Below are 27,263 nucleotides of genomic sequence, written 5' to 3'. Positions count from 1 at the left end.
GAAGACAACATGTATTGCAATTATTCTCTTAAACTATTTTCTTACCATTCTGAACTTCAGCACTTCAAGGTTAAACCGAAGAATTGGTCTCAAATTTGTTCTTTGCCTCTCGATTTCTAACACACAACCAGGGTAAACTATTGACAGCCTTTCGCCAAATTGCCATTAATAAATATTAAATGCAAAAATGTCCCAGATTTATACACCCTTTTAATGTGATAAAAAGATGACACCAAAGTTGATGTCAAAAACATTACTTTATTGTCTAGGATGAAATGTCCTATCAAGTACAAAAGAATTACTCTTCATAGTTGCCACAATTTGTTAAAAACATAGATAGCAATCTATTGCCTACAGGTAGGAAAGAATTTTTTTTGCAACATTACTCAAAACGAATAAATTCGTAGATATGAATAAATAGTACAGAAATACTGTGATGTGGTGATGAGATGTGCAGTATTTCACAACTCGAGAGTTAGTCCATAGTTTCCCCTTTTTAAAAAAAACTCAATACAAATGCATACAATATGCAGCATTTCAAATTTAAAGTGTCCTTGCACCTTTTCCAAATTTTTATTTCCTTAGTTAGAATTCTTGGGAGAGATCTGAAGTCTCACAAATGGGTAATTTTAAGCACATACAGAAACACTTGTGGGTTTTCTCAGTGGGAGATAATGGTTTCCTCCATTTATTGTTTTCATATACATCAATATTTCTGAACCTTAATACAAAAAAAACAAAAAAAAATTCAGCATCTGACGAAATGTTTACATACAAGATAACTTCAGTACACACCGTTTATTTCAGTCTATCAAATTTCTGCAGAGTGATTGATAGTTTCCTGGTGCTGCCCCATTGCCGCCATGGCAGTCCAACCCAGAAACCAATGCTGCCGACTGCTCAGCCAGTGGTCACGTGGAGCTCCAGTTCAGTCAGATTGATTAGGAAAAGAAAACTTCCTGCTGGATCCCATTCGTCTGCTGTGCTCGCGTGTGTCTCTGTGTGTGCGTGCGCGTGCATGTGAAACAACTCCTTTCAAAGAAAGAAAGGATCAAGGGTTATCACTCACCGTTACCTACAGCAATTACATAAAAAAAGACCAACTTATCTGCAAGTTGGGTCTTTTTATATCAATAAGAAAAAAAAGCACATAATTAGTTGACAAACAAGGGCAGCAGATTCTAAAAAAGAAAGCTTCATCTTTTCTCAGTAATAAATAAATACAGCTGTCAAATTTAAACATGTTTGTTTCATTACAGACAGCTTGCAGCCAGCTTCTTCACTGAAGAACTGTGGGATGAATTTTGCTGGGAAAACTGAAGCCAGCCCCTTGTCATAACAAGAGCGGACAGGATGCTTCGTGCTTCCCACCCCATGTCAGGCGAGGAGGGTGCGACAGTCAAACAGGGCTGGTAAAAGGTGGTTTCTTTTACGTTTTAAAAAAAAAATTCCTTCCTTCTCCTCTTCTTTTAAACTCTCCCTTTTAGCTTCTAACAAACAGAATGGGGCTTTATCCAATTCAGTTAACTGATTGGTGCTTGAATAACAGTGCTGGTTAAGGTCAGTCAGTCAGGAAAACCCAACCAAGTATATCTGCCTCTGGTGGCATCAACTTCATCTCGCTGCACTCTGAATGCGATTCCTGTTATTCCCGCTTTGTACGCTTTTGTTCATTGTTTGAAGTCTAGAGAGTGCTGCAATCTACGCAGTAGAGTGTAATCTGTTAGGAATGAGACCTACAGAGCAGAAAATGGCACATTTTAGTATCCTTACATTTATAAAATACTGAACACCTCAAAAAAATGCACTTGATTAGTATTATCAAAGAATCTGCAATTCTATATTTCTGTTTGCAACTTATCTTCTCAAAATGGAGTTACATTATTATTTTCATAGAAAAATAAAAAGTAATTTTGATGGTTGACATGAAAAGACACTGCACATTCTCCCTGTGTCTGCGTGGGTCTCACCCCCCACGGCACTGAGGACCCAGGTCGATCCTGGCCCGGGGTCACTGCCCATGTGGAGTTTGCACTTTCTCCCATGCCTGTGTGGGTCGCACCCCCACAACCCAAAGATGTGCTGGGTAGGTGGACTGGTCACGCTAAATTGCCCCTTAATTGGAAAAAAAATTGGAATAAAGTGTACTAAATTTATTTTTAAAAAGACATTAAAAGACTTCTCTGCCCCCCCCCCCCCCCCCCACAATACAGTTACACATGATCGAAGCAATAATTATTCAATCTGCCAAAGCAAAGGGAAAATATGCTCACTAGAATACAATGAAAGATAGTCAGATGTAATTCTAATGCTTTTTTGATGGAAATTAATGGAGAATGGCATAATTTTACAACAGCCTGAATTTATTTAGCACCTTTAATTTAGGAAATTATACAAGATACTTCACAGGATCACAATCAGAGTCAAGGAAGGAGGACTCGGGCTAAGGGATAAACAGCAGTGGCAGAGTCCGAGGGTCAGTTACTTGCGAAATCTGATGAAGTGTCCTTGGGTGATGCTGTCAAGGAGCTGTAAGTAGATGAAAAGGAGCCAAGGATATATTCTTGTGGGACTTGACACTTAATGTTACAAGGGTGGGTAGAAGTCATTGCAAGAGATTCTCTGGCAATAACTGGGTAGGTAAGAGAGGAACCAAAGTGAGGGCCTATGGTTCAGATGGACAGAGGAGACGAGGTGGCAGAAGAGGATGGCCAGTGGCAGCCATGACTGAACAGCCAAACGAAAGCGGAACTTCGGATTACACCTTTTAACCCGTCAAACGGGCACCAAAAGTGCAAAAGGTTCCCTGAGATTACCCTCCCCCCCCCCCCAAACCGTGCTCCGCTTAATCAACCAGGCTGCCAACGATCCAGCAATCAGGCCACAAAAACAGTAAGAGCAGGGAAAGGAAAACCTCGACCCCTGAACGGGGAGGCCCTCGTGAGGGTCCAGAACCAAACATGGTGAACCCAATGGGAGCGCCAACACATGTGATGATGATGGAGAAGCTGATGGAATTCATCACAACGGAACTCCAGAAACACAGAAGAGGACCTCATGCGGTGGTGGGGTCAGCAATAGAGGCCCAGTTGGTCCCATAAAGGAGGCAATGGACAAAGTGGAGCGGAAACTGGCGGCCCAACAGGCAACGGTACACGACCTGGAAAAGGCAGCCATGGACCAGGGACAACGGTTATTCTCACTCGAAGCCGAGGTGCCAAGGTTGGCACAACTAAGAAGGCACAGAAGGGGAAGGTTGATGACCAAGAAAACAGGTCCCACTGGCAGAACATGCAGATCACCAGGCTACCGGAGGGCACGTAAGGGAGGAACAGGACAGACTTTGTGCCATCGATATCCTGAATGCTGGTCAGGGAGGAGGGCTTCGCCAAGCCCCGGAGGTAGACAGGCACACAGGCCGCTCCGACAGCGATCCAAGCCAGGAGACCCACCAAGGTCAATGACAGTGAGGCTCCACAGATTCCAGGATAAAGAGCAAATTCTGAAGAATGTGAAGAACATGCAGTCGTGTCAGTGGGAAGGACACAACATTCATTTGTACCAGGACATTGGAGCCGACCTGGCCAAGCACCTGGCAAGATTTAACACAGCAAAAACCACGCCGTTTAAGAGCAAGGTGCAGTTCAGCATGTTGTACTCTGCCAGACTCGGCAAGCTGTACCCGGTCAGACTATGGGCCGCATACTGGGGCAAAGAACACTAATTTGACTCATGGGAGGACGCAAATGAATGTCAGAAAGACCAAGCTCAGGAGGAAGCAGTGAGGCACAATAAACTCAACGAGGACTTTAAGGATCCAGGGGGGCAAGGGGGGGGGGGGGGGGGTGAAAGAGAGGTGAGGATCACACAGGGAAGTTAGAATAGAACCCGGTTCTAGGGGGGGATCCACTACAATAGCCGAGCAAGCTAGTACACGGAACAGGAGTCAGAAGGGGGGGGGGGGGGGGCACGAAGCACCTCCTGATGGGAGGGAGCACCTGGCCGGGAAGCGGGGGGGGGGGGGGGGGGGGGGGGGGGGGGGGGGGGGGAACAAATTAAGGAGAGTGAGTGAGGGATAAGGGGCGCGGCAAGTGGGGAGCTGGGAAAGGGGCGGGGGAAGAGAAAGGGTAAAATGCTGGTTTACAACAGGTCGCAAGTGGAGGTGGCTGGAAAGAGGAAAGTGATAGTGGCCATCTTGGATGGCCCAAGATCTAAGGGGAACCCCGCCTTGCATGGCCAACTAAAGGCAAGGAAAAACTGGGTGGGACAGACGTATCAGATGTGCTTCGAAACAAGGGCAAGGGTCGAGTGTGTGGCCATACTATTTAACAAAAAAGTAGCATTTTCAGCAACAAACACGGTGACGAACACAGGTTGACAATATGCAATGGTTAACGGGATCTTGGAAGGGGCAGGATCAGACAGAGGGGTTATTGACAGTAAGGGACATGCATGTAGACGGTACAGTAGCGACCCTGGGGAGCTAACGCTGCCAAAAGGGAACAAGCTTTGGGACTTGCAGTTGTGAGACTTCCTCTGCAAGGAGACCACGACGTTCCCCCAGATACCCGGACATACCCCACTGGACAAACTGCCAGCACCAGACTTGCTAGGGGGTAGCAAATGTGGCGAAATATACAGACGGACCAGTGGAAGAGAAGCAGGAAGGAGGGGCTGGGCATGAAGATAGGGGGAAAGGACCCTGGATTGAAGCTCTGTACAGAGTCAACTCCTCATGTGCAGGGCTGAGCCCAAGCAGCTAAAGGTGGTGCACAGGGTGCACCTAACCAGGACACACATGAGCAGGTTCGTCCGGAGGTGGAGGACAGATGCGAGGGGTGTCAGAGGATTCCAGCCAACCACACTCATGTTCTGGACTGCCTTCTTCGAGGCCATGTCCAGAGTGGTGGGGGTAAACATGGAGCAATGCCCTTCAGAAGCGGTCTTCGGGGTTTCTGGTCATCCAAAGCTGTTTACGGGGAGAGGAGCAGATGCCCTTGCCTTCGCTTCCCTGACTGTCTGACAGAGACTTCTGCTTGGATGGAGGTCAGCAACACCAGCAAGAGCTTCAGACTGGCTCTCCAATCTAGCAGAGTCCCGAAAGTAGGACAAAATAAAATTTGCAATTAGGGGGTCAGATTTAAGATTTCACCATATGTGGAAACAATTCACCAACCTCTTCGAAGACCAGATTGTGATGAGCAACTGGGGCGGGGGGGACCACACGGAGAGAAGAGAAAATGGAGCACCTGCACCACAATGATCTGAGGGGCGCAGGCGCCCACACACGGTTGTCCCAAATAAAATCAATAAATGCATAGTAAAGAGGGCTCAGAAAATGAAGGCATCATCTATATACAAACGGCATGTAAATAGACCACCTGTTTTTGCTGTCATATTTTTGTTTTCATCTCATTAATTTATTCCATGTGTTTTTTTTTTGTTTTCCCAATGTTCTTTGTATATGGTTGATAACACTAATGTAAATTTTTACCACTTGTATAGCAAAGTGATGTAAATTATTCATAACCTCGGTTAGGAAGGCCGCAATTGTAAGATGGAACGATATGAAGCAAAGATTCATCTGTCATAAATTTAAAAACATTTTTTTAAAAAAGAGAAAGATACAGTCAATCGTGTCAAGGGCTGCAGAAACATAGAAAAGGATGAGGAGGGGTAGTTTATCATGGTCACAGAGCATAACATTTCTTTATTTTTTATTAAATAAATTTAGAGTATCCAATTCTTTTCTTTTTCCAATTAAGAGGCAATTTAGCATGTCCAATTCACCTACCCTGCACATCTTTGGGTTGTGGGGAGTAAGACCCACACAGACACGGGGAGAATGTGCAAACTCCACACAGAAAGTAACCCAGGCCAGGATCGAACCTGGGTCCTCAATGCCACGAGGCAGCAGTGCTAACAACTGGGCCACCGTGCTTCCCTAGATCATATCATTTATGACTTTAATTAAGACTGTTTCGATGCAGTTTGAAGGGACAGAAACCTAATTGGACAGTTTCAAACATATTGTGAAAAAGTTGGGATATAAAGTTAGACGGTGCAAATGCGTTCAAGAACCTGAGAGAGGATAAGGAAGATGGAGTTGGAGCTGTAATTTTGACAGAGGAATTAAGATGGGTGTTTGAGGGAGAGGTAATGGCAGATTTGAAAGAGAGGGACACTACCAGAGGAGATAGCCATTTATGTCAGCTAGCCTAGAATCCCTACTGTGCAGGAGGCCGCCATTTGGCCCATCAAGTCTGCACATACCCTCTGAAAGAGCACCCCACCTAGGCCCACTCCCACACCTCCCTGTAACCTCAAAGCCCACCTAACCTTTGAACACTTAGGGGGATTTAACCTGGCCATTCCATGCACCTGCACATCTTTGGATTGTGGGAGGAAACCGGAACACCCGGAGGAAAAAACGCACGGAGTCACAGGGAGAATGATACAGTCACCCAAGGTCAAAATCAAACCCGGGTCCCTGGCATTGAGGCAGCAGTGCTAACCACCATGCCACCCAGGGCAGCCTAGAGGGCAGGAAGCAAAGTTGATGGCCAACAATGTTATAGGAATTGTGTGGGCCAGGTGGTCAGTGGCATGGGCAAGATGAGCTCAGAGAAAGATGCAAATTTAAGGAGGGGGGGAAAGTATGGCTTAATGAATGTGGAAATTCGAGATGCAGAGGTAGCTGAATGGATAGGCTGGGGGTGCTGGTAAAATTGTGGAGGATAGCTTTGGAAAAAGAGCCCAACACCATCCTGCCGACAAGGTGCATTAGCAGCAATGGGCATCTCAGTGATGCAGCTGGCCAGCAGGGAGTTAATTAGGTCAGTTAAGTGGCCAATTAAGGGCCAAATCTTGCCCTTGCTGCCACATGGGGCGACTTCCAGTAAACTCTGGCAGCCTCCTGGGAGGAGACAGCCCCCTTTATGACCACTCCATAGCCCACAGAAGGCCCCCCTGGCAACAATGTACCTGGTACTGCTGATGGAGGATGCACCTCCCACCTGCCCTGCCCCATTCCCCAACTAATTGCTGGGGCTGCCGTGCCCAGCCCAGGTAATAAAGAAAAATAACATCACCTCTCATCAAGGATGTAGCCTCAGCAGTAACCACAACTAAAGCTATCGAGCTGATTGGGCTGGGCCATTATCCTCAATTGGACAGTGGACACGGCAGCTGGTAAATACAGGGTCAACCCGGCATTCGGTCCTGGGACGGGACTTATTAGCTGTTAATATGATTCAGCTTGGTGGTCCCATTATTAGAGACAAAGAAGTTCACAAGCTTCTCACACTGGATGGAGACAAGAGTGGAAAACTGATCTCAACTCAGTTCCCCTGTCGATGAGAGTCTTTACTCTCCAGAAGGTTGCAAGTGAAACCCAAAGCTTAGGTGCCATTCAGTTTTCCTTACTTTCCCCAAAGTACTTCAACACAAGCCATGATAGAGAACTCTGTTCATGTGACACATTCATAGACACAAAACCACCTCTCATTTTGTGATAGTGTTATTGAAAATTCACTCTGATCCAGTACCAAACCGTTTATCTGACTGATTTGGAACACAGGGCGGACGATAAGAAATGAAGACGTGTTCCATACCCAGCTCAGACCAGTGCCCTCAAACTGCTTTTCATTACATCATTAATGATGCTACTAGAGATCCTTTAAATTAATTGTCTTAGTGTCAGAGCATGACAATGGAATAATAGCCATATTCAAGTGCAGTATTGTTCACACATGAAGGATGCCCACTTGGAGTACTAAAGGTGCCTGCCATCAATAGTACCATACCCAACTAACAGAGAAAATTTAAACAATAACATCTACTATGACATGCCTACCAACAGCACTGAAACCTCACCTGTTTGCCTTGAAAGTTTTCAGTTTCTGTACAAAAAATGATTCTAGAATCTCTGCACATTGATAAAACGGTGAATCACTGGGGTTATAGTAACGGCAGTTGTCAAAGATTTTGGTCATATCACCAACAAAGTCTGTCAGTTTCTTATAGAATCGATGATGTATCCTTTCTTCCATTGTTGCAAGATCTAAATATTAGAAAGAAATCACAGGCTCATTAAATACTTGATGTTGGGACAAAATCTTAAAAGCATCCTCTGACCTCAAAGGTTACAAAGAAAATCAAAACTTCACCTTGAGGACTGAAATGTTAAACATAACTTCACGGTTGATTGGCATCCTTCCATCTGCGAGATGATGGGAAAGCTGCTTCGGGAACTTTGTGAGATCAGAGGTGATCATCGGATGTACTTTTGATGGTTGAGCAAATCGATTCTGGAAAGTTGGCCACAAGTACCACACATGAAGCTGTCCCTTGCTGGAGTGCGGGGGGCGACCGTTTGCCGGGCTGCGGGGGGCGACCGTTTGCCGGGCTGCGGGGGGGGCGACCGTTTGCCGGGCTGCGGGGGGGCGACCGTTTGCCGGGCTGCGGGGGGCGACCGTTTGCCGGGCTGCGGGGGGCGACCGTTTGCCGGGCTGCGGGGGGCGACCGTTTGCCGGGCTGCGGGGGGCGACCGTTTGCCGGGCTGCGGGGGGCGGCCGTTTGCCGGGCTGCGGGGGGCGGCCGTTTGCCGGGCTGCGGGGGGCGGCCGTTTGCCGGGCTGCGGGGGGCGACCGTTTGCCGGGCTGCGGGGGGCGACCGTTTGCCGGGCTGCGGGGGGCGACCGTTTGCCGGGCTGCGGGGGGCGACCGTTTGCCGGGCTGCGGGGGGCGATCGTTTGCCGGGCTGCGGGGGACGACCGTTTGCCGGGCTGCGGGGGGCGACCGTTTGCCGGGCTGCGGGGGGCGACCGTTTGCCGGGCTGCGGGGGGCGACCGTTTGCCGGGCTGCGGGGGGCGACCGTTTGCTGGGCTGTGGGGGCGACTGTTTGCCGGGCTGTGGGGTGATCTTTTGCTGGGGTGTGGAGTAACCTTGCTGGGGTGTGGGGTGACCTTTTGCCGAGGCCTTATTTTCAGGGCTGGCATCTGCTTTGGAGCCTCTGAAACCAGGTCATTCTGGTGGCAAATCCCTGGCCACAACTGTTACCATTTCTACGAATGTCAGGTAGAATTTAAGCATGCTTGTTTTTGAGAGGTGCTACACTGTGGATCCATAATCAAACAACTGGAATTCTTTCCCTAAAAGTGAAGCCCTGCACTCTAAAACCTAAATTTAGAAACTTTTTTTTTACATTTAGATTACCCAATTATTTTTTCCAATTAAGGGGCAATTTAGCGTGGCCAATCCACCTACCCTGCACATCTTTGGGTTGTGGGGGCGAAACCCACGCAGACACGGGGAGAATGTGCAAACTCCACACGGACAGTGACCCAGAGCCGGGATCGAACCTGGGACCTCAGTGCTGTGAGGCGGTTGTGCTAACCACTAGGCCACCGTGCTGCCCTAAATTTAGAAACTTAAGTACAAAGAAAGTTTTATGAGCAGGCAATGGAAATAATATTAAAGAAAAACACTGCCCTTGAAACTCATGCAAGTTTAAAGCAACGAAACTGTAATAAAATCAGTGGCCTGAAGTGGTGAGTACCACAACTTGAATGTTATTGATCATAAGTCGAGCCACCTCATTCTCCATATAACCCACATCACCGGCGAGAGAAATTATATGAAATCTACATCAACAAATTTGAAGAGGGACTACAATGCTGGAGTACATTCATTTTTTGTTGGTTATTTTTCCAATTAAGGGACAATTTAGCGTGGCCAATTCCACCTAGCCTGCACATCTTTGGGTTGTGTGGGGGCGAAACCCACGCAGACACGGGGAGAATGTGGAAACTCCACACGCACAGTGACCCCGGGCCGGGATCGAACCAGACTTCTCGGTGCCATGAGGCAGCAGTGCTAACCACTGTGCCACCATGCTGTACCCGGAGAACATTCATGATTTACAATATCGGTCTGTCATTAATTTACTAAATATAGGCAGCACGGCTTCGCCCCCACAACCCAAAGATGTGCAGGATAGGAGGATTGGCCACGCTAAATTGCCCCTTAATTGGAAAAAATAATTGGGTACTCTAAATTTAAAAAAAAAAATTAACTAAATATTGGGATGGGAAAACTGAAGGAACAGAATATTGTTTTAGTTTTTATTAGGTATTGATGTTTGCACCGTCTTCTCCAGATCTTTTCATTTTAAAGATTGTGATTCACATCAGTAATTGTGTGTGTTTATACCAGACCATATACCAATCATACAGGCAGCTTTCAGAATTCAAAGAAAAGGTAGACTCTGAACATAATAAATAATAGCTCTTTGTAGACAGAGATCTTAGGAGAGAAATGCTAACTGTAAGGAGCAGTGAAACGTTCTCACAAAACAGCTTGAAAAAACACCTGCAGGAACTTTGTCACATCTGAAAATTAAATTAGGCGTAGTTATGATTACACAGCAGTGCTTTTAACTTGCACTTTACAAATTTAATGACTTTTCTTTGAGCAAATTCTTTAATGTTCTTTATTACCGTTGACACTTAAATAACTTCCCATTAAAAAAAAGTTTGAAGGGCAGCACGGTGGCGCAGTGGATTAGCCCTGCTGCTTCACGGCGCCAAGGTCCCAGGTTCGATCCCGGCTCTGGGTCACCGTCCATGTGGACTTTGCACATTCTCCCAGTGTCTGCATGGGTCTTGCCCCCACAACCCAAAGATTTGCAGGCTAGGTATATTGGCCACATGCACGCTAGGTATATTGGCTAAATTGCCCCTTAATAATTGCCCCATAAAATTAATTAGGTACACTAAATTTATTTTAAAAAGAAAAAAAAGTTTTAAATAGCCCAGCAGTTGATTAAATCTACTGGACCGTACAATGTTTTCTACTCCTCTTCTGCTAAATGAGAAATGTTACTTTGCCTGGTGGCAGATTGTTATCATTGCCCTGGCCACCGCCTTCAAACACTCATCACCCATGAGACCAAAGTTACTCAAGTGTGAAAGATCAAGTAACTAAGTCCCCTTCATGTTGATATTTATGCCTCTGATTTTTCATCAACACAAACAGCTTTCAAAGTCTGCAATGTACAGTCTACTTTGCTGTTTTGATTACTCTTCAACTAATTACATTTTGGAAGTAAATGGAGACAGAGGACAAAAGTCAAATTGTTGATTAGAACAGATACAATGGGATCAAGTGCCAACCCGGTCGGCTCTGCAAAGTTCTCCTTACTAACATCTGCCAAAAGTGGGAGAGCTGTCTCACAGACTAGTCAAATAAGAGTCTGACATAGTCATAATAACCTAGTGATACTTTATTGACAATATCCCAGACACCACCATCCCTGGTTATGACTTATTCTATCAACAGGACAGACCCACCAGAGGTAGCGGCAGAGTGGTACAGTTGGGAGGGAGTTGCCCTGAAAGCTGATTCTCAACCCCATGAAGTCTCTTGGCATCAGGTCAAACTTGGGCAAGGAAACCTCCTGTTGATTACCACCGATTGGTGGTGCAAGAGCTAGCTAGAGAAAAAAATTACTTGACCTGGTTCTCATCAATCTACTTATCAAAGCTGCATCTGTCCATGGCGGCACTGGTAAGTGTGACCACTGAACAGGCCTTGTGAAGATGAAGTCCCACCTTCACACTAAGGATACCCTCCTTTGTGTTGTGTGGCACTAACACCGTGCGAAATGGGATAGATTTCAAACAGATCTAGCAACTCAAAGCTGAGCACCCATGACCACTATAGGCCATTAGCAGCAGTAAAATTGTATGGCCACAATCGTGAATCTCATGGCTCAGCATATCTCCCCATTCCACCATCATCATCAAGCTGGAGGAGCAACATTGGTTCAAGGAGGAGTGCAGGAGACCATGCCAGACCAGCACCAGGCAATATCCAAAAAAAGGGGGTCACATGATGCGAGTGCTGTTGAGTTTGAGCGCTCTGACTCAGCTTGTCTTTTAATCCTTCATTTCATAATAATCTTTACTAGTGTCACAAGTAGGATTACACTAACACTGCAATGGAGTTACTGTGAAAATCCCCTGGTGGCCACATTTCGGCGCCTGTTCGGATACAGGGGAGAATTCAGAGTGTCCAATTCACCTAACAGCACGTCTTTGGACTGTGGGAGGAAACTGGAGCACCCGGAGGAAACCCACGCAGACACGGGGAGAACGTGCAGACTCCGCACAGACAGTGACCTAAGCGGGAATCGAACCTGGGACCCTGGAGGTGTGAAGCACCAGTGCTAACCACTTGTGCTACCGTGCTGCCCTGGTGCACATTTCATATTTGCTTTTTCTTAGGCTACATGGCTTGTGTTTTGTCCCTGGAATTTCCAGATTGTTTTTTTTGCGAGGAAAAGCGGAGATAGAATTTTAAAATCCTTGTTTTTTTGTGGCAGTCGGAATGGGTGCCCAGCTTGTAGTGGTGCAGTTATTGCTGAGTGGGCTCTCGCCTTGGCCGTGCTGTGTGCATCGATGATGGCGTCACACAAGATGTTGCTGTGGTAGGGAATCTTGGCTCTGCGGTGCAGGTCGTCAGCTCACTTCGAAGAATTGCAGGGCACTTTTAGAGAGCAGCGGAGGCTCACAAGAAGGTTCTTGCATTCAAAAGTGCACTGTCCCTGGTTAGGGGCTGCTTTAGTGCCACTGAAATCCTGCTGCATGGTGTGTTGTTTATCCTGACGGGTTCGGGAGATGGAGGCTGGGCACTATGTGCCCCTGAGCCCAGTTCCTGGCAAGAGGTGGGAGGGAAGTTCACAACTGAGTTTGATAATTGGCGGTCATGCTTTGGTAATCTTGATTTGGAGGCTGGGTGCATCAGATTCGATGGAGCACAACGTATCCCACCTTAGAGGCCAGGGGTTGATAGGGCCCACTGATTATTGGTCCTAGATTGTCCTATTCTTGATGCTGATCGTGAGGGGTTGGAGGTGGCCAAGTGGTTGAGTCATTCCCCCCCGGCTGGGGCCTTGGCTGCAGAACACTTTGGCGATGGAGAGACGGCATGGAAGAAGTGATGGTGTGTCATGTTTCAATCGTTGGGACTCCTTGAGAGATTCTGAACAGTGCTCGTTAATCCTGTTTTATCCTTTGCCTTCTCGTATGAGATGGAAGTTGTCCTGCAGTTCTTCTATGATCCTGAATGTTACTCCCTGCTCATCATGCTGTTGGATATTACTGGCTGTCTTTTTTTTTTACTGTCGGTGATTGTGAAATGTGAACGTGATGGCCTGTGCCATTGCCCTATTATATATTTTATTTTATTTCCTTTTCTTTTCATGTACTTAATGATCTGTTGAGCTGCTTGCAGAAAAATACTTTTCTCTGTACACGTGACAATAAACAAAATCCAATCCAATTATGGGAAGTGATTTGTGCAGTTTCATCCCTTCTGGTTATTGTCTTATAATCTGTGTGGTTGGGGGAGGGGAGTGTTTTACTTTCATCACCTCCTGCCTTGTTTACAAAGTAACGAGTGGAGTGTGGGAGGGGTAGATATGCTTGGTAAGGTTAGTTCAGTCCTTTTTCTTTTTAAAAACATAAATTTAGAGTACCCAATTATTTCTTCTCCAATTAAGGGGCAATTTAGTGTGGCCAATCCACCTAACCTACAGATCTTTTGGGTCGTGGGGGTGAAACCCACGCAGACATGGGCAGAATGTGCAAACTCCACATGGACAGTGACCCAGGTCCGGGATTCGAACCCGCGTCCTCAGCGCCATAGTCCCAGTGCTAACCACTGCACCTCATGCCGCTCTAGGTTAGTTCAGTCCTCACTGAGATTGAGGATAGTTTCCCAGTTAGAGTTAATCCATTTTGGGTTTTCCTTTTGGATTACATTTTTTAAAATGTTACTTGAATTTAAGAATCCATGTCTTTATCCTTCCTTGGCCGAGTTTGTACCCTGGGCAAGATTAGGTTCCTTCTAACTGATTTTGGGGATGGTGGGACTGACGTACGAGGAGGGATTGACTAGGTTAGGATTGTTTTCACTGGAATTCAGATGATTGAGGGGGAGGAGAAATCTCAGAGACGTATAAAATTCAAACAGGACTGAGTGGATTGCAGGGAAGATGTTCCCGATGGCGGGTGCGGCCAGAACCAGTGGTCACAGTCTGAGGTTTCGGGGTAGACCATTTAGGCCAGAGATGAGGAGACATTTCTTCATCCAACGAGTGGTGAGCCTGTGAAATTCATTACTACAGGAAGTAGTTGAGGATGAAACAATGAGTACATTCAAGTGGCGGCTAGATACGGCACTTGAGGCAAATGGGATCAAGGGTTATAGGGAGAAAGCAGGATCAGGCTATTGATTTGGATGATCAGCCACGATCGCGACGAATGGCGGAGCAGGCTTGGGGGGCTGAATGGCCTCCGACTGCTTCTATCTTCTATGTTTCTATGACTCCTCCAGTTTTTCTTTCCCTCCACTCGAGTTTCTCTTTGTTTCTCTCCTGAGCTATTATGATGGTAGGGTTGTTGAAGAGGGAGGCTGCTCTGGGTGACCTTTCTACCATGGTGGTCACCTTGTGCTAGGCTGGGCACCCCTTCCTCGGGTTTTCTTCTTCTCTTCGTCCAGATGAGCATTATGTTGGTTCTTATCCTGAGCTGGTCCAGTGGTTCGGCTGGGGGAAGAGTTTCCCTGGTCGTGCTGGGGAAGAGGGAAACAATCCCCCCTCTCAGGACACCTGACTGTCTTTACAGGTCTTCTCGGTGAAAACCCTGGAACTCCATTCCTCTCAGCACTGTGGGTGTACTTACAGCCCATGGATTGTAGTGGCTCAACAAAGGCAGCTCACCACCACTTTCTCAAGACCAATTAAGGACAGGCAATGAAGGCTGCCTAGCCAGTGACACCCACATCCCATGCAAGAATATAATTTCAAAAAAAGTGAAGGTTAGCACTTTTATAGAAACTGTGAATCAGATCTACATTGGGCTGGTTTAGCTCAGTGGGCTAGACAGCTGGTTTGTGATGCAGAACAAGGCCAGCAGCGCAGGTTCAATTCCCGTACCAGCTTACCCGAACAAACACCAGAATGTGGCGACTAGGGCTTTTCACAGTAACGTCATACTTCAATAAAACGTTATTACTTTTAAAACACTACTTCTGATACTCCATGTAACTATCACTTAATCCAACCTTCAAGTCACATTCTGACTAAATTCATCCCTCTTCTTCAGCCCAGTATCAACACCCATCACATCATTTCAATGGTTCCCAAATGTTGTCAAGATCTTCAAGTCCGATAGGAAATGGATCCAGCCATGCCTGCAGTGGTTTTAAAAATAACTTTCCATCTTCAACCGTCCCTGCTCATCTTGAAAGGACTACCACTACCTCACTGAAGTAATTTTTCATCTGCACACTCAAACTGTACCGCCTCATTCACTGCCTACGTATAACATGATATATTGTTTATCCAGACACTCCTTTCTCATATCCCTTCACAATATCATAGGACAGGTATCCATCCTCCTTTCACTCCTTTACAGTCAGCCTCATTGAAGAGTGCATGACAAACATTAACCCTCCTCATTGGCGAAGCATCCTGCCTTCTTCAGTGGGATGGCCAAGAGTGGATGATGCACATCACAGGGAACAATCTCAGTTGTAGTGGAAAACATACACGACTGAAAAATTACCTCACGACGTTGGCACCAGGTTGAAGTACAAACATTGAATGACTTACCCATTGGCTCTTTGATGATACCATAATAATCTGGCGCATCATTGGGATCTACTGGTTCCAAGAAGGGCCAAGCCATTTTATGAGCCTATTGAGGAATCAAAGAGTTTATACTTTAAAACCCTTCATTGGAATCAATGTATGGAGCTCCACCCCAACAATCATTCTAATTTTATCTAACAAAAAGGTCAACAATGCGAAATAGATAGGCAAGGAAACGAGCAATTCTGAGCAGTCTGGGGATGACATAATGATCATTACATTAGACATATGGTCCAGGGGCCGCATGCAACCGTCAAGCCCCCAACATGGCCCCCAGAGGTAGTTTGCAAAACAGCAGTAAATGGAGCTAAAGTGCTCCCCCAATTACAGGCCATTCCTCCCCGACTTATGATGATATTAGCAGCAAATCTTAGAGAGCAGTTGTCTCTGATTGGAGGAGGAGCAACACTGATGGTAGTGTGCACACTCCGGGAACAGGCGCATTGGCTGGTGTGGGAGTGAGAGAGAGAGAAAGCGAGAGAGAGAGAAAGCGAGAGAGAGAGAGAGAGAGAGAGAAAGCGAGAGAGAGAGAGAGAGAGAGAAAGCGAGAGAGAGAGAAAGCGAGAGAGAGAGAGAGAGAGAGAGAGAGAGAGAGAGAGAAAGCGAGAGAGAGAAAGCAAGAGAGAGAGAGAGAGAAAAGCGAGAGAGAGAGAGGAGAGAGAGAGAGAGAAAGCGAGAGAGAGAGAGAAAGCGAGAGAGAGAAAAGCGAGAGAGAGAGAAAGCGAGAGAGAGAGAAAGCGAGAGAGAGAGAGAGAAGCGAGAGAGAGAGAAAGCGAGAGAGAGAGAAAGAAAGCAAGAGAGACAGCGAGAGAGAGAGAAAGCGAGAGAGAGAGAGAGAGAGAGAGAGAGAGAGAGAGAGAGGCGAGAGAGAGAAAGCGAGAGAGGACAGAAGAGAGAAAAAAGAGACACAGAATGTGGGTTTGGGAGTGCACGCACTCGTCAGAGAGCGAGAGCCGGTGCGCGCGCGCGTCAGAGAGCGAGAGAGAAAGAGAGCGCGCGAGAGTGTGTGTGCGCATGCGTGGTGTGCACGTGAGAGAGCATGTGAGAGTGGTAGAGAGAGACAGGCAGAGCGTGGGAGAGAGTACGAGTGGGAGAGGGGCATGGGAGAGAGCACGAGTACAAGTTGGGGGGGGGGAGAGAGACAGAGAGAGAGAGAGAGAGAGAGAAATGAAAATGTGTGTGGGGCTCACTTGCAGGATTCCCGCTCACCCTCGCGCATCAACACACACACACTCACACAGTGGGAGAGTGAGAGCCAGACAAACAGACTCTGTGCCTCTCACACTCTAATGATCTTTATTAATTACTATTTTTAAATTATCAACTTATTGCTTTGATATTGCTTTATTTTTGCTCAGCAAGTTGTTTATTTTCTTCATACCTCAACTTTTTTTTGAAACTCATGTTTAATGTTGTGCCAAACTTGGTCTTTCTGAAATTTGCTCATCGGCTCATTAAGCGAGACAAGAATAGAAATGTCCCCTCCCCCCCACTCAAGTGAACATGTTGGAGAAGCCTCTGTTCCAAGTGTTTGCTCCTCATCGCCAGGTTACTTAAAATAACGACTGGAAGATGGCCAATGGCTGTGGAATCCCACCAGAGCACAAGTCACTGCTTTCAGGAGTGCAGAGGAAATGTTTGAAAATCAAAGTGAGGGGAATTTGAAATGTAGACCACTCTTGCCAAATCCATTTGTTATACCAGGACTGCAGTTTTGGAAAGGATTAAACAATCTACTAACTGTCAAAGAACTAAACTTGGGGAATGTGATCCCACATCTATCCCTCCTAGTAGCAGCATATACTATAGCTCCAAATCTTAATGCCAGTCACTGTTACGTTTTCTTCACGGGACAAAATGCTCAATTTGGCAGCTTGGTTAAGTGAAGCAATCTTCAGGTTTAAATCATAGCTGCAGTGGATATACAACATGGCCATCACACAAAACCTGTGTTTAGTCTGTTTTTACACAATTTGTAATGTATCATGAGCGTGGGCGGGAAATTGGGAGGCACTTAGCACCATCATCCACCTTTGAGCAATCAGATTTTAGACAATAAGTGCCAGGTATGAGTTTAATAATATGATCACAAAATGTGACTAATCAGGGTTTCGCTGACCCTGTAAACCTAGTTTCCAAAATCCCATTTCAAGATCTAAAAGCTAAGTTAATGAGCACCTTTGCGCAAATATAACATTTATTGAACCAGAGATGCATGATTTGTGTCAGTTAATAATTTCTCTGCTGCTTTAACTCTCAGATGAGCGTGGGAGACACTTAGACTACAGATCCAAAGTACTGAACAGAATAAAACAGGATACATTTTAGGAGACTAAACATTGGCATCTCCAAATATTGGCACAGCCCAAAGGCTGAAGAGATTTTAAAAAAGTATTTTGAAAGCATCGGTTTTGAATAGAACTTGCACCTCAAATTCAATGGTTTTACATTGTCAGTTAACATACCCCTAATTTACTTTTTACTTGAATATGGCTCTACAATGGGGGAATTCAGTTTTAGGTTTTAAAAATTCTTGCAAAATTTCACAATTTTTCTGCAAATTTGCTTCAGGTTCGGATTATTCCATCAGTATTTAACCGAGGTACTTGGTGCTCTGAGTGATAAGCTTAAATCCCTTTTTGTTGAATTAAGTTTTACATAGAAACATAGAAAATAAGAGTAGGTAGGTGGAGGCTATTCGGTCCTTTGAGCCTGCTCCGCCATTCATCATCATGGTTGATCATCCAACTCAATAGCCTAATCCGACTTTCCCCCCATATCATAGATCATAGAATTTACAGTGCAGAAGGAGGCCATTTGGCCCATTCAGTCTGCATCGGCCCTTGGAAAGAGCACCCTATTTAAGACCACACCTCCCCCTATCGCCATAGCCCACCTAACCTTTTGGACACTAAGGGGTAATTTAGCATGGCCAATCCACCTAACCTGCACATCTTTGGACTGTGGAAGGAAACTGGAGTACCCGGAGGAAACCCACGCAGACACGGGGAGAAAAGTGCAAACTCCACACAGACAGTGACCCGAGGCCGGAATTGAACCCAGGTCCCTGAAGCGGTGAGGCAGCAGTGCAAACCACTATGCCGCTTTTTGATCCCCTTTGCCCCAAGTGCTGTATCTAACTGTTTCTTGAAATGCAATGTTTTGGCCTCAACTACTTTCTGTGGTAACGAGTTCCACAGACGGACCACTCTCTAGGTGAAGAAATTTCTCCTGATCTATGAAGTAAATGGTCTACCCTAATCATCAGACTGTGACCCCTGGTTACTGGACACACCCACCATCTGGAACATCCTTCCTGCATCTAACCTGTTAGAATTTTATAGCTTTCTATGAGATCCTGTTCTTCTGAACTCAAGAGAATTCAATCCTAACTAATTCAATCTCTCTTCATATGTCAGTCCTGCCATCCCACAAATCTGTCTGGCAAACCTTCGATGCACTCCTTCTAGTGCAAGAACATTCTTCCTCAGATAAGGAGACCAAAACAGCACACAATATTCTAGGTGCTGTCTGACCAAGGCCCTGCATAATTGCAGCACATCATCCCTGCTCCTGTACTCTAATCCTCTCACTACGAAGGCCTTCTTTACCACCTGCTGTACCTGCATGCTTAACTTCAGTGACTGACTGGTGTACAAGGACACCCAGGTCTCGTTGCACATTCCGCTCTCCAAATTAAATTTTTTTTGTGCCCAATTAAGGGTCAATTTAGTGTGGTCAATCCACCTACCCTACCTTCTCGTTTTTGCTATCAAAGTGGATAATCTTGCATTTCTCCAAATTATACTGCATCAGCCATTCATTTGCCCACTCATCAACTTGTCCAAATCACACAGAAGAATCTCTGCATCCCCCTCACAGCTCACCCTCCCATCCAACCCGGTGTCATCTGCAAATTTAAAGATATCACATTTATCACCAGATGCTTGAGTCTATGTATTTACATTGTGTATTTATGAATGTCCTATGTTTTGCTTTCATTTATAGAAGGACGCAGAAGAATACTTTTCACTGCACCTCAGTACACGTGACAACAAACAAATCCAAATCCATTTTTTCCCCTCATCTAAATAATTAATATATATATATTGTGAATAGCTAGGGTCCCAGCGCTGATCCTTGTTGTACCCAATGAGTCACGGCAGACAAAGACTCATTCATTCCTACTCTGTTACCAGTTTTCTATCCATCTCAATACACTACCCCTAATTCCATGAGCTTTAATTTTACACACTAATCTCTTATTTATTTATTTTTAAAAATAAATTTAGAGTACCCAATTATTTTTTTTCCAATAAAGGGGCAATTTAGTGTAGTCTGCACATCTTTGGCTTGTGGTTGTGAGATCCACACAGACACGGGGAGAATGTGCAAACTCCACACTGAAAGTGATCCTGGGGCTGGGATCAAACCTGGGCTCTCAGTGCCGTAGGCAGCAGTGCTAACCACTGCGTCGCCCTTACACTAATCTCTTACACGGGACTTTGCCAAAAACCTTCCAAATATACCACAGCCACTGGCTGCCTCGTCAACCCTACGAGTTATATCTTCGAAGAATTCCAGTAGATTTGTCAAGCACGATTTCCCCTTCATAAATCCATGCTGGCTCTGTCCAATCCTGCCACTATTTCTAAGTGCTCTGCCATAAAAATCTTGATAATGGACCTTTCAGTTTGCTGCCAGCTACCAGGTGCAGCACTATATTCCTGTAGTTTAATTTTTGGGGGGGGGGGTAAAGGACAGAAATGTCAGTAGCATCACCCCCTGATCACAGGATTGTTAAAGATGACTGCATAGTATCACTAGCTTTTAAAAATTTTTTTTAGAGAACCCAATTATTTTTGTTTTTTCCAATTTAGGGGCAATTTAGCGTGGCTAATCCACCTAACCTGCACATCTTTAGGTTGTGGGGGTGAAACCCACGTAGACACGAGGAGAATGTGCAAACTCGACACGGACAGTGACCCAGGGTTGGGTTTCGAACAGGGATCCTCAGCGTCGCAGTCCCAGTGCAATTCACTGCGCCACGTGCCACCCTAGTATCACTAGCCTAAGCTACAGAACGCTACTACCTATGTTATAACCCAGTCGTTGGTAGAAGAAGGCTCAAGTTTCGGGCGAAAGTAAAAAACAAATCAATGAGAAAAGGAAGCAATGAACAAAAAGTTAACAGAAGCTGCTTTAGAAATTATTTTGTAAGTTCTCTCACCTGTAAAGAACGCAGCACTCGTCGAAGACCTTCGTAGTCTTTGTCTGAAAGTGGGCTGAGCACAGTCATAGCATCCTCTGTAGACTGGCACTGTGGGCAAACATACTCATCAATGAGATCTGCCTCACTCTGTAGTATGCCAACACAGCGCCCATGGTACCAGTTTTGGCAACGATCACAACCAATGTAAAATCTATGGGTATAAAAAATACAAAAACTGTTTTCTACTGAACTTTGCAGTTAAAAGCATTAATAGCATCAACTAGATGCACCATGGGTTAGTCATTATTTTAACAGATTCTCCTGATGGCACCTAGTATTAATTGAACAACTAGCTGAACCATGCAGACTAAAAGGTCCAGGTCAAATCCCCAGTTTGTGCTGTGTTAACTGACCTTGCTGCACTTGGTCTCAGAATCCAGACTGACAAGCATCAGCCCAAGTCCTCATTCCTGATAGTTTTCCTTTTTAAAAATATATTTTAGAGCACCCAATTCTCTTCTCCCTCCCCCCCCCCCCCCCCCCCCCCCCCCACCCAATGCAAGGGGCAATTTAGCGTGGCCAATCCGCCTACCCGGCAAATCTTTGGGTTGTGGAGGTGAGACCCACACAGACATGGGAGAATGTGCAAACTCCACACGAACAGTGAGCCAGGACCTGTTTGAACCCGGGTTCTCAGCGCCATGAGGCAGCAGTGCTAACCATTGCACCACCATGCCGCACATTCCTTATAGTTATCCAACCAACTTGAGGTTAAGTAACTTGGTAATACTTTTTAATGAAGACTAGTACAAAGGGTGGTCATCATTTAAAGTACCTATAAATTCAAGATGCCTGCGTGCAGGAAAAAGTCAGTTGAGGAGGGGAGAAAGTTCATTAAAAAAATGTAATTCAAATTTTAAATCAATATCTAAATACATGCAAGGATTATGTACAAGGTTGAGGGAATGGAAAGGTCTACATTATTTTATCAGGATGTCCTTGATATAAATGATATAAACAATTTCCCTGTTAGCTTTTTGCTATTCAGCAAAAGATTAAAAACTGCCACAAAAGAATCAGAACCTTTTTAAAATAAATGTAGAGTACCCAATTATTTTTTTTCCAATTCAGGGGCAATTTAGCGCGGCCAATCAACCTACCCTGCACATTGTTGTGTTGTGGGGGTGAGACCCACGCAGACACGAGGAGAATGTGCAAACCCCACATGGACAGTGACCTGGGATCGAAACTCGGTCCTCAGCGCCGTGAGGCAGCAGTGTGACCACTGCGCCGTCCCAGAAGTGCATTACTGCAAGTTATAGAATTCACAATATTTATTCGACAACAAATATTAAATATTCTATGCGTCACTACTTTGGAAAGAACACTGCTTTTCTTTTGTCGTCAGTGAAGTCAAATGTTGTCAAGTTAAGATTACAAATCACAACAAGAGCTTTTATTAACAAAGTGAGACACCATATTTGAAACCTATAAAAATCCATGTACGTTACACACAAACCTTCGAAAATACATCATTCTGAATTCCTCTTGCAGAAAAGCCTTTTAAAAAAGGTCATAGTTCAATCGACTTTAACTTGTTCATGTGAAGTCGGCAGTTTTTCTTCCTACCTGGATAGCTAATTCTTTCCCCCCACCAAAGTAAAAAATGTTCCTACAAGTTCCCCCAGTAGGTTAAAGATTATATATACTCAGTGCTCCAGCTTCCCAACGTGGCTCAGACAGTAAGGCAGAGAGCCATACAGCTGTGTGGAGTTAACAGATTTCTGCTTGGATCGTGATAACAATGCTCTGGATTGGTAAGCAGGAGATGCGGAACAGTTAGGGCTCGTAACCCTGACTGTTATTCCCGAGGAAAAGTGTTATGGTAGGCAAGGACATGATTAGGGTGGTTGTGATGCCTCACGTGGATCAACAGCCGGCCAACCTTCACGCCCTTAGCTCATACAAGAAGAGTATTTGATTGGTCAGGTTACTAAAATGTTCTGAGACCCACTGGGACTGTGCCTGCCAGGAATCAATGCCTCCAGTAAAGGAAAAGGCAGGGGGGAAAATACGTGGACAGTTCGGTGGTAACCGGAATGGGAGAGACTGCAGAGTATTATGTCGTGCATCAGTCCAAATTTAAGGGAAAAACTAAACACTAGAAACACCAAAAGCACTTGTCTGCAGATGGGAGTTATTAAAAACTGAGTAGCAGCAAATTTTACAGTAGGATTGGTATGATTTCATGGGCAGCACGGTGGCTCAGTGGTTAGCACTGCTGCCTCACGGCGCTGAGGACCCTTAATTGGAAAACAAATTGGGTACTCTAAATTTATATTTTTAAAAATAGTATGATTTCATGCAGTCTGCATCACATCCAGCGGGTTAGAAACATCCAAGGAGGACAATAATGCATGCCTGTCACTCAAAAGTAAAACGATCACAGGGCGATAAAAAGTCTCTGTTGACGTTTCAGCTTACTGTGATTCGTCGTATGGCGTTCGACAGATACAGTAGAGCTCCTCGCTGCTGCCCTCCTGTGCTCGTTTACACTCATTGCAAATGTACTCATCCATTTTTTTAGCCTCTTTTTCTGTGATACCAACACATTCTCCATGATACCAGTTCGTACAGAGATCACAGCCAATGTAGAATCTGAAAAACGAACACACACATCAGAGTGTGTTTAAGTTTCTCTCTCTATTAGCCACAAACCTTTTATGTAGAAGCAACCTGGTGGTGCAGCACACTACTGGTGTCGGGCCAGAGTAGGATGATATGGATTCTTCTCACAACACTCCACAGAACAACACCCCAACCTCAGCCAGGATGGTGGAGAGGCTGGATGGTGCCATGTCCCTTGCAAGTGAAAGAGGGTGGAAAACTGGGGTGAGTCAGCTCAGGATGCACTTACACACCTTGTTACTGATCACTAACAGAGGCACTGGAAACTGTCCCGAGCGTATGCCTTTTTGGGAATGTTGCATGGAATACAGAAGCTGAAAGAGAAAGCAAGAAAAATGGTGCACGTACAAGGAAGTTAAAGAAAATAGAAAATAGGAGAGTGGACAGTTTAAAAAAAGACATTGAATAATTAAAGGCCTTTGCCATTTTGAAAATGTGTGTAATCCCCATCAACTAGTACCTCCCCTTCATCTGCCTGCTCAAAATTATAAAACCCTGTTTAACAAAGACAAGAATGGTAGCTGCATAAAACCAGTATTTGGACTTGAGACTTTTCGGAGGGTAGACGGTGGGATGATACCGGTTAACAGGTTAAGCAATAATACTCATTAAGAGATGACGCTGTCATTTTACAGTCACTTTATTTGTAGTTGTTTTCTGATTTTGGTGATTATCTTTTTTTTAAAATATAAATTTAGAGTGCCCAATTCATTTTTTCCAATTAAGGGGCAATTTAGCGTGGCCAATCCACCTACCCTGCACACCTTTGGGCTGTGGGGGTGACACCCACGCAAACACTGGGAGAATGTGCAAACTCCACACGGACAGTGATCCAGAGCCAGGATTGAACCTGGATCCTCAGTGCCGTGAGGCAGCAGTGCTAACCACTGCGCTGCTGTGCTGTTCAGCTGATAATCTTTTGAAAGGATCATTTTCTTCCTGTGCAATGCTTGGCTAGAAAAGTAGCTGAGTAACATAATCCGATGGCAATGTCACAAACTAGTAGCGAGGAAGTGTGATGACAGTCAGAAACTCTCTCCTTTTTTTTTACAAATTTAGAGTACCCAATTCATTTTTTCCAATTAAGGGGCAATTTAGCGTGGCCAATCCACCTACCCTGCACACCTTTGGGTTGTGGGGGTGAGACCCACGCAGACACGGGGAGAAGGTGCAAACTCCACACGGACAGTGACCCAGAGCCGGGATCGAACCTGGGACCTCGGCGCCGTGAGGCTGCAGTGCTAACCCACTGCGCCACCGTGCTGCCCAACTCTCTCCTTTCTGACCCCTTCTCTTCAAGGTGGCAAAAACAAAATTGATAATACAACACTTTAGGAAAAGAGCTTGTCCCACAATTCTAAAGCGTTATCACATTGCTGTTTTCCAGAATTAAATGTAGGCATAATTTGTTTAAAAAGCTCTTACAAGCAGTTGTGGTGTAGAACTACATTATGCAGCAAAAAAGAGTTAGGTTTCCAGGTTTCCATTTGCAAATTCCTACAAGATTGAATTCTCAACATCACCCTCCCTGGGCAGAGATAAATGCCTCCCCACAGAAAGAGTATGCAACTCTCAGAATGTAGATCTCGGACCATTTGGGATATGAATAGCGCAGGTAGAGCAGCTTTCTACATAATGCCTTGCCCCGCAAACAGTGCATATCTTATTTTTCGGATTGGTGGCGAGGCCAACTCAAGAAACAATTAAATTAAAACTCAAAAGGGAATTGGAGAGAAGAAAAAAAACTGGGATATGAAAAAAATGAATCAGTGAAACAAGAGCTGGTACAGACTTGATGGGTTAAATAATGTTCCATGCTGTACTACTCTGCAAATGTGATCAGAAATAATTCCAATTTCAGTATAATCAAATATGCTCCGTTACCAGGATTATTAAACATTCATTACTCCATCTACCCACTAAAATTCTACAGAATCAGAAAGCAGAGAGGCATACATCAATAAATAGCAATGACTATCGCCACACTAATTCTGAGTGAATACAAAGCAGGTGATACTGGTTTTAGCCCAAGGGCAGAAAGAGGAAAATGGCTGGTGCATTCTCTGAAAAAGAACCTGAACAACTAGGCTAACTGAATTGTGAACACCCATTTTTCATTATCAACTCATTCTCTTAAATGCTAGGTAGCACCATCAGTGAAACAGAAAACAGTGAAAAATTAACTTGATTTATTCAAAGCCGCTGTCTCAAAATATATGGAGCACAGTGACGCAGGGTATCAGTATACTAGATCACCAATATGCTGTGATCCTGCATGTCAACTTCATGACATTTGCGGGGAGATAGAAAAAGGTGTCTGACAAAACAGGAGGTGGCTATTCAGCTCATCATGTCCGCTGCCGTTTAGCTGGAACAGTTCAAATATAAACACCCTTTTCCTTAAACTACTGCAATGGCTGTGCCTCCACTATTCCCTGTGGAAAATCATTCTCTAATTTCAATAACTCTGCATAAACTATTTCCTCTCCTCACTCTATCATAATTTAATAAAAACTTTAGAGTACCCAATTCTTTTTCTTTCCCATTAAGGGGCAATTTAGCGTGGCCAATCCACCTGCCCTGCACATCTTTGGGTTGTGGGGGTGAAACACACACAGACACGGGAAGAATGTGCAAACTCCACACGGACAGTGACCCAGAGCTGGTATCGAACCTGGGACCGCTGCCCTGAGGCAGCAGTGCTAATCATTGCACCACTGTGTTGCCCTCTGATCACAATTTTAAACGAATGAGCCCTCGTCACTGACCCCAAATTACCAGTTCTTTCAATTTAACAGAGCTGGGGCTACTTATTTACAGAAGCGAGTTGGCAGCATGTGGTGGGAGAGATATATGGGACAATATAAAACTGAATCCTCAGACAGATGGGGTGGTGGTGGTGTTGGAGAAGAAAGGAAAGTACAAACTCTTGACATATCTAAGACTTGTTCCATTTCTAAGATTAATGGCAATTTTAGTTTCCAATGTAACGTTAGCAGAGGTTTTGTAAATAAAATGCATGCTTTCCTTTGCAACCTTTCAGAAAGAACTCCATCTTTCTGGAGATTCCAGACAGATATACTGGTGGAGACATATCTGGAGACCATTGCCTTGCACCTGCTAGAGCCACGTGATCTCAGAATCATCTGCATGGAGCCAGAGGCAAATGGCCTTTACAGAACTAAAATAATTTCTTTGATAATAATGAAACACGGGTAAAAGAAAACATTAGACTATCACATACTTTGATTCATCATAAGGTGTCTTGCAGATACAGTAAAGCTTTGTGTCCTTCTTGGATTCTTTTGAGGTAGTAGAAATCATCTTTTTCTTCTTCACCTTTGCAGGCTCTTTCTCTTCTTCTCGTTTTCGTTTTTGTGTCACCGCAGCTTGTACGGCATTTGCCGCAGCGGCAATGGCTGCAGTCTGGATAGCTGCTGCCTGCGCCTTCTCTTTCTCTTTCCTTAATTTATTTCTGTCTTTTTTCAGCTCCTCCTACCAAAACGAACAAAAGTTCCATGAACAGAACAAACTCATGTGACATCAACTGTGCAATGTGCTCATTTACTTGGAGCCATGAGCAACTCCATGCAATGGAACACTGCTGCAAACTGTACCTTGTACATCAGATCACAAAGATAACCCA

At 45.1% G+C, this 27,263-nt stretch overlaps 1 protein-coding gene across 16 annotated transcripts in view; it reads right to left on the bottom strand.

Moving 5' to 3' along the window:
* Positions 1-238: 238 nt before the first annotated feature.
* bptf (bromodomain PHD finger transcription factor) overlaps positions 239-27,263 on the bottom strand; it is a 198,865-nt gene continuing 171,840 nt past the window's right edge. For 12 of the 16 annotated variants that reach the window (XM_038777441.1, XM_038777443.1, XM_038777442.1 and 9 more), the window contains 6 exons: positions 26,862-27,112; positions 23,414-23,587; positions 20,948-21,140; positions 15,679-15,763; positions 7,876-8,062; positions 239-1,736 (listed from right to left, as the gene is read on the bottom strand). In XM_038777441.1, coding sequence (XP_038633369.1) covers positions 1,724-1,736; positions 7,876-8,062; positions 15,679-15,763; positions 20,948-21,140; positions 23,414-23,587; positions 26,862-27,112 — 903 coding nt within the window. In that variant the 3' untranslated portion in view covers positions 239-1,723. Of the gene's footprint in view, positions 1,737-7,871; positions 8,063-15,678; positions 15,764-20,947; positions 21,141-23,413; positions 23,588-26,861; positions 27,113-27,263 lie in introns of those variants that run through there. The other 4 variants (XM_038777450.1, XM_038777454.1, XM_038777457.1 and 1 more) reach the window with 2 other exon arrangements.

This window comes from Scyliorhinus canicula, chromosome 18, assembly GCF_902713615.1.
Source record: "Scyliorhinus canicula chromosome 18, sScyCan1.1, whole genome shotgun sequence".
NCBI lineage: Eukaryota > Metazoa > Chordata > Chondrichthyes > Carcharhiniformes > Scyliorhinidae > Scyliorhinus > Scyliorhinus canicula.
This window is presented reverse-complemented; position numbering and strand designations above follow the sequence as displayed.